The sequence below is a fragment of the Ictalurus punctatus genome, chromosome 23 (genome assembly GCF_001660625.3).
Source record: "Ictalurus punctatus breed USDA103 chromosome 23, Coco_2.0, whole genome shotgun sequence".
NCBI lineage: Eukaryota > Metazoa > Chordata > Actinopteri > Siluriformes > Ictaluridae > Ictalurus > Ictalurus punctatus.
In genome coordinates this window covers 14,725,001-14,738,970 of record NC_030438.2, presented here as the reverse complement: position 1 = coordinate 14,738,970, position 13,970 = coordinate 14,725,001, and the positions used below count along the sequence as shown (strand labels likewise).

General features: G+C 38.7%; 1 protein-coding gene across 9 annotated transcripts in view; it reads right to left on the bottom strand.

The window, feature by feature from the left end:
- The window catches only part of arhgap33 (Rho GTPase activating protein 33), a 58,827-nt gene that overhangs the window by 34,147 nt on the left and 10,710 nt on the right, over positions 1 to 13,970 (bottom strand). For 3 of the 9 annotated variants that reach the window (XM_053674938.1, XM_053674939.1, XM_053674943.1), the window contains exons 2-3: positions 7,143 to 7,211; positions 690 to 727 (exon numbers count right to left, since the gene is read on the bottom strand). The exons of 2 other annotated variants lie outside the window; for them this stretch is intronic. In XM_053674938.1, coding sequence (XP_053530913.1) covers positions 690 to 727; positions 7,143 to 7,211 — 107 coding nt within the window. The remainder of the gene's footprint in view (positions 1 to 689; positions 728 to 7,142; positions 7,212 to 13,970) is intronic. 4 more of the 9 variants (XM_053674942.1, XM_053674944.1, XM_053674945.1 and 1 more) reach the window with 3 other exon arrangements.

Here is a 13,970-nt window from a genome sequence, read left to right as displayed (position 1 = left end):
AATACACCCATATATAAAACAAAGGAAAGTCAGTGCCATTAAAGTCTGCTGACAATATTTCCATCTTGAAAACTGTGATACATCATGAGAACCCATTATTGGCACATGTCTATGTTGCACCATACCATGTTACGCACGCTTTGTGTGGCTGATTCAAGCATTGCTCAGTCTGATATCAGCGCACGCTGTGTGCTTTCAGCTCTGGGGTGACGGGATTAGACTGTGCCTTGCGTAGCTCACACAGATGAGCATTACGCTATTCTTGACAAAGGAAATGCCTCAGTAGTGTTGCATTATGACTTATAAAGCACATTCATGCCGGTTCTGGTAACACTGGTTAAGCTAAACGGTGTTGTAGTGGCTAGTCTGAGGTTGTGAAGTTTCGCCCACATGCCACCATTTGGGAGAAAACAACTTCTGACATGTTTATGGATGTATTGTGCAAACTAGGCTATTTCCCCTCAGGGTATCAGCAGCTCTATGCAAGCTCACTTCATTTCCCTACAACTCGGTCCAGTCACTGGAACTTTCTGACAGGAAAAATTTTAAGCCTTAAGCAGCACAGTCCAATTATTAGTAAAAGGCAAATCATATAAAGCCAGTAATATCTGCAAGCTGATTGGTTGACCTTAAAATAGAGGACATAACAGGAAAAGGGAAAAAATAAAAAAAATACCTGTCACACTTACCGGCAAAGCCAACTGCATCGCACTGGGCAAGGAGAAACCTTTGGAAATGGTCAATACAAAGTTTACATCTTTCATTAAAAGGGATTAAAGTGACATGTAACCACATTGCAATTAAGCAACGGCAAGTTAGACAGCTGCCACTCCTTCAGTTTTGTACAGTTATGTCATAACGTTGTACATCAACCATTTGCCAGTGCATCCCGGTTCTAGTTAGTCCAGTTTATGCTTTAGGGAAAACCACAAATAAGCGTCTCAACACATCCAAAGGTAAACCGATTATAGCTGTTGTTGCATGTAATACAACAAAACCGGCTTACCGGCTTTTCAGCAAGAGCTGAAACCTTTAATTTTGTCATTCATAAGCAGTTGAACTGGCTTGTATCCGAATTTGCATTACAGGCTATTTTCACTCATACGGAAGCAGAGCAGGTTGTAGGCATAACATCTATCCCGAAACATAGTCTATATTTCACTTCCAGCTCTCCATTCCCCAGTGTAACAGATCTGACCACATTTAAAAGGCTGAAAGCATCTGGATAAAAGAAGCATGGCTATACTTTTCTGTCTAAAAATGGCAATTATCTACTCAAATATAATGCAAGGATAATCACATTTATCCCCAGTTCACAATGGCTCTAGCAACAGCTGAGGTAAGAGTAGGAGAGAGACAAGAAATCAATTCCAGCATGGCAACATGCCAGAATCTATAAAATGGTCCAGAAATACTAGCGTTACATTCGTCTTTGTGAATTCACGGCTTGGGGGGAAAAGGCAATTAAGTCATATAGGAGTTAGGAGTTCATACACAATTATAAATCAGACATACACAGTGGAGCAAAGTATGCACTGACGATTACAAAATAAAGACGACACACTACAGTCCTACATAAAGGACAATGCCCTGTATGAACATTGAAATGACTTAACACCATTACCACACAAAAAGTCGGATGAGCACTCATTCTCATGACAGTTCTCGAATTCACTTTACTTTATTCATGTCAAGCCTCACGGGAATCACTTTGCCAAATGGTGCCCGTTAATGCGCTTGGAATATCCCACATCTGTGCACTGGAACAGGGGACATTCTTCTTAGTAACATTTTTCTCAGTCTTCGTTGCCCAACCAGAGCAGGAATAGAGGGTAAAATAAAATCCAACTGCCATCTGCAACTCTTACCAAAACACATGGGACGGGGGCAGAGTGGTATGTAAACGTGCAGCGAGCAGAGAATGGCTTACGCCAAACAATCTGCCATGCTCCAATAAACTGAATACCTGGGTACTGTTGTGGAGAACACAGAAGCTGAGTTGAGTCGTACTGTGCCAAAGCTCTCAAGATCAATCTCCCAAACCCAATTACGTTCTCAGGCAACCAAAACACGGGACTGGGTAGCACACTGGGTTTTCCACTTGTCTGACAGGCATTTGTACACCCCAGAGTATCTGTTATCGATACACCAATTCAAATATCGCTCTGAGGCAAACATCTAATATTGACTAGTTAGTATGGTTGCAAACGGTCAGGGTTCTCCTGAGTCCTAACGTACGAGCTGAGCTTCTGCAGTTTTTATAGCATAATGATGGTGGAGATCACTACCGACAACACTTCTATGGTTATAGTTGGCAATTTTGGATATAGTCGGCCTAATTAGCAACCTTCTATAGATTGGTCTACTGAATCTAAATTGGTCCAAATTGTAAAAAGTACAAAGCCATTTTACCAGCGTGCCAGGACACAGTGTAAGCTGGCATCCTGCAGTACATGCAGTAACCCCACACCCGTTCGCTGTGGCTAGCTCGGGTTTCTCAGTAAGGCTTTGTGGTACAGTGGATTACTGGAATGTGTCTTCACTAAACAGCTGCTACAGGTTGCATGGAGTTAAAATTCCACAAAAACAAGACACTAACTGTATTGCAGACCGGAGCGATATGATTAGCATACATTTATGTGCCAGATCTCATTTGTTAACACACTATTTTCCATATAAAATGCACAAGATTGAATTAGACCACCTTCAAGAAGACAAGCAGCATTTAACCTACATCCCAAAAGCACAAGAATGATGCGAAATATGCTTCATGTCTGAAAGGTATTTCTAATACTACACTACACTACACTGCACACCTGATTAAGAATTTTTGAGCTTTTTAACCACCTAGAGATTTCTCCTGGGATAATAATGTCCGATAATAATTCACAACTTTCACAATACTAAATCAAACATCACTAATATTATTCAGTATTCAATAATAGTAAACGAACACTATTCACTACCAATCCACTAACATTTAAATTACACTAAAAAGAGAAATCCTAATGGTCCTAGAGTGGTACCTTGAGCAGCCCTTTCTTCTTGAACATTCTGAAGGCTGGTGGCAAAGGTCAGAAACAGTGGCCACGATCGCTGTGTCATCCACCTTCTGTCGTCATCTCGTCATGCATCTCCGCCATTGTTACTCTACACTCGATCGCCTGACTTACATTACTGGAGCCAAGATGTACACCGTTTTCAGTGTGATGGCATTGTCTGCTCTTATAAACTCTCTTTTTTTCTTCTTTACAAATGCCCCGCTTTCCTTCACTTGCTCCTTGTTGCCGTCACCGACGCACGCCCAGGCACCTGTTGAATATTTGATGTGATGAAGTGCGATCTGAACTGGGGTCAATTCCACAATTGTGGCTCCTCAGCTGTTCTGGGTGAAATGAGGTGGAGTCGCTCATATGACACTTTCCTTGCTGTGGAACCCGAGAAATCTATACGTTTATAACATCTGAAGCAGGGCTGCACGATTAGGCCAAAACCATAATCACGATTATTTTGATCAATACTGAGGTCACAATTATGCATTGATTTTAGGGACAGCATATTTTTACTGCACTTTCACATTTGAATAAACAGACCGCTGCTTTCACCTCCATGTTGTGCTACATTCCTGCTAATGTACAAATCGGTGCATCAAATTAGACTGGTCCTTGAAGTGCATCATCTTGTAGAAGCAAAATATAAATAAAATTAAACCAAATTATACAATAAGTAAAAATAAAAATGCCATCAACCAAATTATAATACGCAATCAAATAAAACAATATGCAACTAAATGAAAACAATTCAGGCCTATGCAGAAAAGGCAATAACAGTGTTTACAGGAGGAGAGACGCAGCCAAAATCACCCAATAGAGTGTTGCAGGGACGACGTCATTTTGTACCGGAACCCGGAAGTTAACATCACACCGGTTCCCTCGACAAAATCCCAATAGGATTTTCCCACAGGCTTTTGGATTATTGCAAAAAAAAAAAACTCTGATTAACAAAAGTTTACAATACTAACACGTTTTGTACTTTTATGAAGTTTGAAGCCTAAATACAATCAGCAGAAATAAAAGCTAACTGTATGCTATAAATGAACTACACCACGGTCACACGATTTCACCATTACCAAGCTTCCAATTACTTTTCCAAACTTGATTTAGAACATTTTCCATAATACGGATTAAGTCTGTGGATGAATCTTCATCCACCTTTTTTGGGGGAATTGTGCACAGCATACCCGAACTAGTTTATCTGCAAAGTTTTTTCCTGTTCGGCATGATGACGTTTAATGTCCCTGACAACCTCTGTAGTCCCATTTAGCAACTTGTTAACAATCGCCTTTTTCAATACACATAAATGCTTTAAAAATGAAAACCTCACGAGTGGGGTATTACTTGTATATTTTAGGTCATAGAATAAAACGTGAAAATATTTTTAGCTTGTGTTCAAGACAGTACTTATTTCAGGCTTTTAACCAAAATCCCATTCCAACAACCCATTGACTTCGGGACGATGGAACCGAATGGCTAAAATGCTAACTCAATTCCGGTTTTTGGCATGAAAAAATTACATCATCCCTGCGTTACTCTATGGTGACTGGCTGTAAGTTTAGGAAGTGCTTGATTTGATATTTATACTAATTATTCATAAGTTATTGAGCAATTATCTAGAACAGCACAGCTGTGACCATAGTGCTTGTTATAATATGTTAGCACTTCTATAGTAAAAATTCTCCCCAGTCAATCACAGTGACACTAGCTAATCGTGGGCGAGTGTGAGCTCATGTATGTGGAAGAGGACAGGTAGCAATTTCCTTCAAGTGTGTTACCTGCCCTGAGACACAGCATGAGCACCAATTCGAACAGATGTGGAGGTTGGCTTTATATGTCTTGGTGGAACTACATGTTTGTACCAATCCTCCTCGGTTGGTAGCTGTCACATGAAACGGGGTGGGAATTGGCAAGACCACATTGTTTCACTGATGTTCCATGTTACAAATGTTAGGGTTAGCAAATCGCTGTAGCATATGAGTACTAAAGCAGTTATTAGAAAATGCATAATACTCAACATAACGTTATCAAGAAACAAGATGGCAAATTTGTGATAGTCTGTAAAAGAATATAAAAAAATTTGTTGGGTAAACGTTACTAAATTAGATCTTTTAATAAACATGTTAGTTGTTGGCAAATTGAGTAAAATATTTTTTAAAAATAAAATAAAAGATGTACTGTTGGTGTTCGGTCCTGTAGTGCAGCTAATGTTCTTGCTCAAGCTACTCCACGTCCCTAACTTCCCATTATAAAACCACTACAAAAGCCACTTCCAGTCAATAAAGCACAGATACCTTTGCCTAGAAGAAACAAGGAAGCGCTTCAATGCTAAATATACACAAAGCCTTATCCTCAAAACGGGCCCATATAGAGAACTTGGTAGTACTGCTATAGAACAACTGTACATTCTGGAGGGATTAGACAGCACACTGCAGGAGCACAAGCACAACACACACAAATGAAACTCACAAGTGACAAACATGCACATACACACACACATCATACAAATATGTAGAGACAACATGCACATCAACAGGCACGGGCAGATCTGGGTTCAAATTTCAGCGGGACAGCAAGTGAACCTTAAGTCAATATCGGAGTCATTATAACGTCATAAATTCAGGAGCACTGTTAGCTTAGGGATGAAATCAGTAACCATAACATTATGAATGCCAAAACATAGTGTCAATATTCCAGATAATGTCTTATGAAAAGTCTAAGAAATGTTTGGCAAATTATTATTATTATTTTTTTTTTTAAAGCAGTGGCTGTGAATACTTAGATAATGAAAAGCTGGTGGTATACTAAATGAAAAAGACTTAAAGCAGCAATTCATTAAGATCAACTCGGTGTGGGATAACCTGAAAAGAAAACCGATAAATGCCAATTCTGGGACATCCACCATTCTGTGATTGGTCAAAATAGATCACATGGATTCTTGCGTCACTAGACGGAGTGGCAGTTTGAATCCAGGTTCCGTTGGTTTTCTGGTGGTTTTTCCTCAATGTTTGCAGCAAAACACATTTGAGGAAAACCTCATACCACTAAAAGTGATACAATCATATTCTCTAGTTCTTATGTTACAAAAAAAAATATATATATTATACATACATATATATATATATATATATATATATATATATATATATATATATATATATATATATATATATATATATATATATATATATATTTTACACACACACACACACACACACACACCACGTATCTCTTTGTACTCCTTCCAAACCTACTGCATTGCCAGATATTTGAACACTGCAAACGAGACAATCCTAGCAATGTCGGTGGATGAGACGGCTCTTTTTTTTTTTTAACGAGGTCTGCCAAGCAACACTAAGAAGACAGCGAGTCTCCTCAATTTTACTTTTTACTGAGCAAAGAGCTCACAGTCCCACCCACTTGGTTACTATTGGCTGACAAGCGCAAACCTCAAGAATTCACAGGTCAAAGTTCACCTAGATTAAGTCTAGATGTACCTAAAGCAAAGTGAAAGTAAAAGCTACTGGAAGTAAATGCCTTTCATTTCCTGCGTCCTTTCAGTTTCAGTGAACGTCAGGCAAATTTATCTGAAAAAGCAAAAAATGCATAGCTTTTAAAGTGTCTCCTGTATTGCTGTACTGGTGAAATTGTAAATGATATGGCTAAACCATAGATGCTGGCATCTGGACTGCTTTTAAAGTCGAACAGCATGCTTAAAACTGTGTTATGAAGTTGATTTAGTTTTCAAACCCATTCAGCATGGTTCTTTTTTAATATAATGAGGATTGAGTGTCGGCAGTGGTTCGCTTGTATTTTGTTCTTTGGTCATTTAAAAAGTATACCACCAGCTTTATATAGCATAAATTTGAATTTTGTATGAACGCCGCTTCCTGTAGAATACGGACATTTGCATCTTTAACCAGTTTTTTTCCCCCCCATCACCCATATAGTGGAAAATGCTGAGCACAGGATGATAATTAGTCTATGTAGAAATTCCGCTGCTTGGTTCAGTTGCTGATGATTGTAAATTGAGTTGTTGAACCCCAGTCTGCGATCATGGAGTACAAGTGAAGAGGAAGGTACACTTACCAGGCATTTCTGTCAGGCTCATTGCTCGCATAAACACGACGCATTTCCGAACCCAGTGGGGTCCTGACACTTGGCACAAAAAAAAAGGGGGGGGGGGGGGGGGGGGGGGGGAGAATAAAGGCCATTTTAATGCCATGGATTTGACTGTGAGATCAAATGTAAAGACAAAAGATGTAGCAATCAACCCCCAAGCAGACCATTTATGGCAGTGAAAATGAATTACACAGTGAACCAGACATGCATCATTTTGAGTATGTCACACTACTTGGGCAGAAATTGCATTCATAAGAAAGAGGTAACAGGAAATGTTCAGAGGTCACGTGACCATGGCTGAAAGTCTCCTTACTGATAAGAGACCTTAAATAAACAAATGTCTAGGTCCAGATACAGAAAGGACTTATTTGAGGGAATCAAATCCACACAGATCTACATACAGACAATCGGCTATAGTCTATCCGTTTTCTGGTTTCATGAACAGAACGACCTACTGTTATGAAAAAAAAAAAAATGAGTAAGTACATTATGATACCAAAAGCCATAATGGCAGCCATTCTGAACCTTCGAACTGATTTACAGGATTAAAAAAAAAAAAAAGTTTCAATTATACAGTTTTACTACTTGTATACATGCAATACAGTGCATAAAATCCAAATACAGTTCAAGAGCTTAGTTCATGATCGCATCAAACATCAGAATTTGGAAAATGAAAAGAAAAAAGAAAGAAAGAAAGAAAGAAAGAAAGAAAGTGAACAAAAGAACTTTGACCATGGCATGGTTGTTGGTGCCAAACAGGCTGGTTTGATTATTGCAGAAACTGATAACCTCTTGGGATTTTCACATACAACAGTCTCTACAATTTGACACAGAATAGTGCGAAAATATTTTTTTAAACCCCACAAGACATACAGTGAGGTGGTGTTTCTGCTCACTAAAACGCTTGTTGATGAGAGGTCATAGGAGAAAGGCCAGACTGGTTCCAGCAGACAAGAAGACTAACTCAAATAACCACTCTTTGCAACCGTGATGAGCAAAAAAGCATCTCAGAACACACAACATGTTGAACCTTGAGGTAGATGGCCTACAAGAGCAGAAGACCACATTAAGTTCCACTCCGGTCAGCTAAGAACAGAAATCCGAGACTACAGCAGGCACAGGCGCACCAAATCAAGACAGCTGAAGATTGGAAAAAAGACTGGGTGATGTTTTTATCTGTTCAGTTTCTGGTGTTTTACGTGAACGTTAACTGAAGCTCTCGAACCTGTAGCTGAAGGATTTTTATGCATTGTGCTGCTGTCACTTGATCAACTGATTACACAATTGCATGAATGTGCAGGTGTGTAATAATAAGGCGTTCCTAATAAACGTACGTGGAAGATAAACGTAAACCGTCTTTTACACACAAATCCTATTACCAAGCAAACAAACGTTGTGACACCAGAGTTTTGTGCTTGCTTGTTTGTATTTGTGTTTACTGTCATACCAGCCTCAATGGCCATTTCATGGCGAATACAGGTATTGATCAGATATAAATAAACCAAAATGCTGTAATAATAAAAGTAATTTAAAAAAATGTATAAAAAAAAAATCACAACATAATTCAGCTTAAAAAGTCAGACATGACTTGCTTGTGATAAAAATTGTAAAAGTTTCCCCTCAGTTCAATCTAACAAAACAAGTTTTTCCGAAGTTTGACCTGATCAGAGGCGTTGTCTCATGACATTATAAATGAAGCAGGCTACATAAAAATGTTTTATGGTCAAGGGAGTGTTGCAATATTGCCATTTTGGTGGTTCTTCAACTTCAATAAATATCCATGGGTCAGTCTGGTCCAAGTGTTTTGTGAAGCAGATGATTAAGTTTGGATTATGGCAACTGGTGGTCATAAACTTTCATTACTTTAGAATTTTGCTCCATTGTAAAACTTGAAACTCCAGTACAACAAAATGAAAAAAGAAGCTTTACTCTCCATGAGTACAAGACACAGATATGAACTTTAGTACAGTTGAAGCATAGTTTCACAAATCTAAAAACTGGTCTTTGTACTGAGCGGTATGTTGCTGAAATATGCAAAACATCAGCGTAAACACCACATCGTACAGGGTTGTGTTTCACTTCCTTAATGATACCTGATTAGAAATGTTTTGAGGAAATCTTTTTGTAAAACAAAACAACTAAATTAATTGATTAATTCAATAAATAAGCATTTTATTTGTCAGATGCCTTAAGCCAATATATAATTACACTATCACGGTCTCACAAAAAACATTTGAAGAAGCACTCTATTTTGTCACATATACACATTACAGTACAGTCAAATTCCTTTCTTCACATATCCCAGCTTGTTAGGACACTGGGGTCAGAACATTGATCAGCCATGATACGGTGTTCCTGGAGCAGAGACGGTCTTAATCAAGGGCCAAAGAGTGGCAGCTTGGTGATGAACAAAACAAAAACACGCTAGGACGTCTAATCGTTTGTATATCTAAAAATTTTAATATAATGAATAGTACCTCGTTTTTTTGTATGGCCGAGTTGTCAGTTGAAGCAAAACTTCCACTATTTATGCTTTGTTCAGCAGCTTTACCCTTTTCTAAAGCGACAGATTGCATGATCATAACTAATACAAATGTTTTTAGACAAGTACAGAAATACGTGTAACTGTAACTAATTAAATACTTGTAATTATATGTGGGGGCAAAATGACAACTGTCGCATCACAGTGATCACAATTTCTACGATAAATAATATACAACAATATGGAGAACTGCAAGCAAACCGCGAGCAACAGTATGAAAACCTGAGTTCACTACGTTTATTTAATTGCAACAAATAAAATCTAAGCAATAAAAATGCAATGTATGATTTTAAAGATTCAGTGAAAAATTTTAACATTAAACCAGCTACCTCGAATATATAAATCAGTATTATACTGCTGCATTGCTCAGCTCTACCTTCTCAGAAAAAAAAAAAAAAATTGCTTACTGTAATATCTTAATTTTTGCTTGAGTGAGGCATGTTACAATCCAACCAAAGAGCTGATCGAAGCATACATATTGACAGCTAGGCCGACTTGATTAAGGGTCTAATGCAGAATGTAAACACCTAAGCTGCCAATGCCTCTACCATAATGGTGTCTGGAATTATTTTCAGCATAAAACAATGATTACCCTTAATAAATAAGTACAGTTCAATTAAGGACGATTATTCTGATAGCTTAGCGTCTTAGCCTCTTTGAATAAAAGTGGTAGAGACAGCAAGCAGACACTTGTAATCAAGGTTGGAATCAGACAGCTAGGGGAGGAGGGGTGAGGTCCAGGAGGAATTCTCTGGTATGGGGAGTATGCTGCCTCCTTGGCAATATGACTGGATGAAGAGCATATTTTTGCAGAAAAGGCTTCTGGTCTTTTGGAAAGCAGCAGAGGGTTCGACTGCATAAATATGATTTCCACATCAGAGGCGCAAATGTTCATCCCACTATCTCAGCCTTAAATAACAAATGCAAGTCATTCGTTTTTGGGACTTTTTTTTTGTTGTGCAAAAAAGTGTGTCTTAATACACTATACTAGGCCTGTGCCGGTATTCGGTTAACACTTAAGAAGTTGCCATCAAAGATGGAAGTAAAATACGCACTGAAAAGCAATTCAACTTGTTTAACTTTTCTTTTTTTTTTTTTTTTTAACTAAAAACACCGATTTCCAGAATACTAATAAGATAAACATTACAAATTACTTTATTTACGTTAGGGCATTGCGCTTTTGCTTGAATTAACTTGACTCGTGAGGGAAGCAAAAAAACAAAACAAAAAAACAAACAAACCAAAAAAAGGGTCTAAGTGCTTGCAGAACTAAAGTGTCTTACTTAATTCCAAAAAAGTTGGGACGCTGTGTAAAATGTAAATAAAAACAGAATGCAATAATTTGTAAATCTCATAAACCTGTATGATATTCCCAATAGAACAATGAAACATATCAAATGTTTAAAATGATGAAATGTACCATTTTAAGATAAAAAAATCAAACAAACAAACAAACAAACAAAAAAACACAAAGTAATTTTTAATTTGATGGCCGCAACACGTCTCAAAAAAGTTGGGACGGGCCAACAAAAGGCTGTAAAAGTAAGTGTTAATAAAAAGAAAAAGCTGGAGGAAGATTTTGCAACTAATTAGGTTAATAGGCAACAGATCAGTAACATGCTTGGGTATAAAAAGAGGATCTTAGAGAGGCAGAGTCTCTCAGAAGTAAAGATGGGATGGAATCATATGTTGCTCTAAAAGATGTATACCTTTCAGCATTGATGGTGCCTTTCTAGGTCTATTGTGAAGAATATATGGGTTTGTGAGATTTACAAATCATTGCATTCTGTTTTTATTTACATTTTACACTGGGGTTGTATTAAAATAGTAACATGGAACTCTATGTGAATCAAGTTAGCTGAGCCATAGACTCCAAACTCTTGGGCTAGCGGAAGAAACCTCACAAACTGCATATGGACAAGCAAAGCAACAACATGAGGGGTAGGCTGTGAGATATGGTTCTCCTGTCACATGTAAAGACCTAAACTGATTTATCCTAGATTTCTCACTGTTTTCACATCGCTTCATGTTCCTGATTTTGGAAAGATTTGTGAAAATAGTTCCGAACGAGAGCTAGACCACGTCCTGGTGGGGCTGAGAAACGAGTAGCACGTGCCACAGCATCAAGGTGTGTATGAACCAACAAGGAATATAATGAACCAATTAGAGTGTGCTACATTTTAACAAATGTATCAAATAAAAACATTCATTATGCAAAGATTAACAGGAAGTGTTTTTATTCTCAGGTTGTTAGACGAGTGAAAAGAAAACACACCGTACCACCACCTGCTTGCCCTGTGAATGAAAAACTGATCTGTAATCTGCTCGTCTCAGGTGCCCGGAATAACAATTTGTCCACTCCTGCACATGGAGTTGGTAATTTCTAACAGTTAGTCAGTGGTTGTTTGATTACCGCATGACTGTGGTGACACAGACAGAAGTGTCTTAATATAGAAGAGGCCTGCTGTCAGGGCATCTACCATCATGTGGGCTGCATCTCTATAGAAACCACACAGGCTTTAGCCACAAGAAGCTGCATGCACACAACTGAGCAAACACTTCTTGCAATAACCATTTCACAGATCAAAACAGGAATAAAACCTTAAAATGAGCTTGCAGTGCTTTGCAGAGAGAGAGAGAGAGAGAGAGAGAGAGAGAGAGAGAGAAGAAAAAAACTTCACCAATATGTCATATGTGGTATATTTATACACACATCTCAGTATGTGTCATGCACACAATACTGTTTCATACATGCACATTTGTTGTCTGCCACCACAATACCCTTGACCTTTCACATCTCTCTAACCAGCACTGACAGTTCACCAGCACTGAGCATATCTACACACAGTGTGCAACTTCACAAACATATAACTTACATTCTACTCTGTCAAGATACAAACTCTCTTAAAGTGTTGATCTTTTACTAAACAGTTTTACAGTCATCGACATTTTGAACAAAAATGTCGATGACTGTCACGGGTTAGAGTTCGGTCAATAACACAGATTTAGGATATAGACAATGACACGACAAGCATTTAACAAATCCCCATCAATACCATAGTCTCTAATTAAACTGGAGTGTGCCATTATGATTTACACCCCCCTCTCAGTTGGCGTCCTGGTCTCACCCCGAAAAAAAGGACAAAAGAACAACAGACAAGGCACCCAAGCAGAAGAGACACAGGTTATTGTTAACTGTCATGTTGGGCCGTCTTTCATATCTTAACAGATTAACGTCCTTTTTGCCCAAACTTACACAGAAAACTGTGATCTTTGCAGAATTAGACTGCTTCTGTCAAATTACTCTTGAAAACATGTCATTTCACATTTACACACTAGTTAAACACAGGTATTAAGGTGTTCACAAGAGTCAGAAGTAAAAGAATTAACACTCTCAAGAGTGGACAAATCAGAAGCCTGGACACCAGGGATGAGCAGATTTTGTGTCCCAACTATTCGTTTTCCTTCCTAGCAGGTTTAACAACCATAAAAAGACAAAGAAAAAACATTACCCTTTTTGACTTTGGCAAAACATATTTTCATTTAGCATCTTAATTAACTGGGAGGGGGAGTGGCTTAGCGGTTAGCATGTTTGCCTCACACCTTCAGGGTTGGGGGTTCAATTCCCGCCACCACCCTGTGTGTTCGGAGCTTGCGTGTTCTCCCTGTGCTTCAGGGATTCCATCCGGGTACTCCGGTTTCCTCCCCCAGTCCAAAGGCTGATTGGCATCTCTAAATTGTCTGTAGTGTGTGAAAGTGTGTGTAGGATTGTGCCCTGCGATGAGTTGGCACACAGGCCATTGTGTCCCGAGTCCCTTGGGATAGGCTCCAGGCTCCCCATGACCCGGTATGGTTGGTTGGATGGATGGATGGATGGATGGATGTTAAATTGACTTAAGGCAATAGATAATGTGCTAGTAAAGTTTACCTTAATGTGCTTCACACTGGTGCAACAAAGCTATAACTACAGTACGCACTACTCATTCCGAATCCCACCACCTGCTGCACTACACGCATAGTCCAGGTCAAAATAAGGCAAACGGCAGAACATTTTTTAGGAGAATTCGTTACCGTGCACGGTTGACAGGCCATCTTTTCACAATCAGGAAGACGGAGAAATGTCGAAACACTGACAAAACAGTACAGTTGAGATGTTGAAAGTCGTGTATTGTGAGCACCACAGGATTCCTGAGATTCTGAAAACCAAGCAGTGTCCACTAGGCATTAGTACAACTGTTTAAATGGTTTAAACC